This window comes from Asparagus officinalis, chromosome 4 (assembly GCF_001876935.1).
Source record: "Asparagus officinalis chromosome 4, Aspof.V1, whole genome shotgun sequence".
NCBI classification, from domain to species: domain Eukaryota; kingdom Viridiplantae; phylum Streptophyta; class Magnoliopsida; order Asparagales; family Asparagaceae; genus Asparagus; species Asparagus officinalis.
Window position 1 is genome coordinate 59,117,897 of NC_033797.1, and position 3,410 is coordinate 59,121,306.

The following is a 3,410-nucleotide window of genomic DNA, read 5'->3' on the forward strand; positions in this document are numbered from 1 at the left end:
TAGAGACGTATTCCGGCAAGGGAGATCCTTCGGAGCATGTTCAAAATTATTTTGATATAATGAGTATGCTCCAAGTATCTGAAGCAGTTCTATGTCGATGCTTCCCCATCACCCTTAAAGGAAATGCTAAGCTCTGGTGGAATGCACTGGAGAAGAGATCCATCGACAATTTTAAACAACTCAGCCGTAAGTTCAGTCATTATTTTCTGGCAGACACAAAACAGAAGCTCCCTCCTCACGTGTTGATCCAAATGAGGCAAAGACCAAGCGAAAGCCTCCGAGCCTACTTCAAGAGATTTTAAGCGAAGAGGTTGGAAGTCAACGACCCTGGAAGCGCAGTTACCATGTCAGCACTTGTGGCGGGTCTTCAGGACAATGAGTTGGTAGACTCCATTACCAAAAAGCTAGTCGCCAACTATGAACAACTAATGTCCAAAGCCCACAAATACATGGATATGGAAGATGCCCGGGCTTACAATGCTTCAGCAAGAAGAATGGGGACTTCGGATGCCGCCAATCCGACCCTAACAGCTGTGGTTTCTCCTTCAAACCCCCAGTGACTATGCCGACCCAGGACCATCAGAAGCCAGAATGGTGCAAGGATCCTCTAAGGGTCAACCCCCACACTAATCGACCTGACAGAAGGGATCAGCCAAGAAACCCGACCCCAAAGGAGTCTTTGCCTATCTTCGACATTTCTCTCACTAACGCCTTAGCCGTGGCCCAGAAAGAGGGATACCTCAAAGATCCCACACCCAAGATGGTATCGGACCCCAGAAGAAGGGATACGAGGCAATTTTGTCGTTATCACCAAGACCATGGATATCTCACTAATGATTGTCGAATCCTAAAGAGGGATATAGAAGATCTGATCACGAGAGGATACTTGAAGAATCTCGTGCCTCTGGGAGGGCGCAAGAACACTGCTCTAACCCAAAAGGATAGAAGATCCCGTTCTCGGTCACCTCAACCCCGGCCTCTAGTAAGTGAACAACCAGTGGATACTACCTATAAGGGAGTCATCAATGTAATCAGTGGGGGCCCGACCATTGGAGGGTCATCCAATAACGAGCGGAAGAAATATGCCAGAAGAATGCTGCAAGTTGATCACGATCCTAAGAAGACAATGATAGGAGAGCTTGTGTCCTTTAGTGATGAAGACCTACGGGGCGTCGAAACACCCCATGATGATCCTCTCGTCATCACCGCGACCATTAACGGATATCAAGTAAAGCGGATTATGGTCAACACAGGAAGCTCGGTAGATGTCCTATACACTAGCGCCTTTGATCAGATAGGAATCCACAGATCCCACCTGCAGCCTTGCAGAGCACCTCTTATAGGCTTCACTGGCCATTCCCTTCTCCCTGAAGGAATGATAACTCTACCAATGACACTAGGAGCTCCTCCTAAACAAGTCATAGCTCAAATTCAATTCCTGGTGATAGATTTGAAGTCGGCCCATAACATCATATTGGGTCGAACCACTCTTCACTCCTTGCGGTTCATCGCTTCGACCTACCACCAGATTCTCAAATTTCCAACTCCAAATGGAGTTGGAGTCACCAGGAGCAGCTAGAAAGAGGCCAGGTCTTGTTATCTGTTTTCAGTCAAGGGAAAGGGTGCACAAGGCACCATGTCCATTGAAAAAGCATGTTTCCAAATGGAAAAAGCAGTTGAGAAGCCAAGGACGGAGCCGGTAGAAGAACTCTAAGAAATCCCCATCGACTCGGCTGGAATGAAGGCTATCAAGGTAGGATCCGGTTTGGTCGAACCTTTGAGAGGAACTATGATCAAGTTCTTAAAAGCTAACACAGATGCATTTGCTTGGGAACCTGCTGACATGCCCGGTATTCGTCGTGAAGTCATAAGCCATGAGTTGGCCGTGGACAAACATGTCAAGCCAGTCCACCAGAGGAAGAGACATCTTGGTCCAGAGTGCCAGAAGGCGGCAGCAGAGGAAGTAAAGCGGCTTCTACGAGCTAACCTTATTCGAGAAGTCTAGTATCCAGAATGACTGGCCAATATCATCCTAGTGAAGAAAGCATTGGGCAAGTGGAGGATGTATGTAGATTTCACTGACCTCAATAAAGCCTGTCCCAAGGATAGCTACCCCCTAACCCGGATTGACCAGCTAGTTAACGAGAGTGCCTGACATGAACTACTCAGTTTCATGGATGCTTTCTCAGGCTATAATCAAATATTCATGGCAAGACATGATCAAGAGAAGACTTCATTCATCACCGATATGGGTACATATTGCTACAAAATGATGCCGTTCGGGTTGAAAAACGTTAGAGCCACCTATCAGAGGCTCGTAGCCAAAGTCTTCTAGCACCAAATCGGCAGGAATCTCGAAGCCTATGTGGATGACTTGTTAGTAAAATCCAAACAAGCATCCGCCCATATTTTCGATTTGGACGAGACTTTTTCAAGTCTGAGGCGCTACCAGATGAAGCTCAATCCTGCCAAGTGTGCCTTCGGAGTACAATCAGGAAAGTTCATAAGGTTCATGGTTACCCAAAGAGGAATTGAAATTAATCCTGAGAAAATTACTGCCAGAGAGTGATTACCTGAACCCCGTACACTGAGGGAGATTCAAAAATTAAACGGAAAGGTTGCAGTCCTGGGACGATTCCTGTCTAAATCTGCAGAGAGAAACCTCCCTTTCTTCAAAGTCCTAAGAGGGAACAGGAACCCGAGAGAAGGTGTAACTTGGACAGCGGAATGCAAAGCAGCATTCCAGGATCTCAAAGCCTACCTAAGCACTAAGTCGTTGTTAAGCCAACCTATGAAGGGGGAGACTTTGTTAGTGCACATAGCCATTTCCTTCGAAGTGGTGAGCTCCATCCTCGTTTGAGAGGAAGAAAACATCTAGAAGCCTGTCTATTATGTGAGCTGAATCCTTCGAGCCGACGAGCTCAACCTTTTATAGAAAACGTTGCATTCGCTTTCACCTTTACGGCTAGAAGTCTCTGCCCCTATTTCCAAGCTCACGCCATTATTGTCAGGACGAGCCTTCCTTTGAAGAAAGCTTTGGGCAGCCCTACAACATCAGGGAGGATGATCACTTGGGCAGTCGAGATCGGTGAACATGACATCCAGTTCGAGCCTCGGACGACCATCAAAGCTTAAGCTTTGGCAGACTTCTTGATCGAGTCAACTCCCCAAAATAATGAATCAAGCGAAGAATTGCAAACCTCGCTGCCTTTACCGCCGGGGCAACAGATAGTCCCACTGGCTCATTGCATATTAGAGCATGATTCGCCAAAGTATACCTCTTGGTGGAAATTGCAAGTAGATGGATCTTCGGGGGAAACTGGCAGTGGAGCAGGAGTGGTCCTACGAAGCCCTGAGAGGAAAACATATGAACATTCCATCTCATTCAAATTCTCAAACTCAAACAATGA

The 3,410-nt window shown here is 46.9% G+C and overlaps 1 protein-coding gene across 1 annotated transcript; it reads left to right on the forward strand.

Moving 5' to 3' along the window:
* LOC109838768 lies at positions 563 to 1,579 on the forward strand. The gene has a single exon (XM_020407187.1). It carries the CDS (start codon positions 563 to 565, stop codon positions 1,577 to 1,579), a length of 1,017 nt encoding a protein of 338 aa, XP_020262776.1.

What these genes read in the sequence shown, in the direction of transcription:
- LOC109838768 (XM_020407187.1), top strand. Translation starts at nt 563, where the DNA reads ATGCCGACCCAGGACCATCAGAAGCCAGAATGGTGCAAGGATCCTCTA.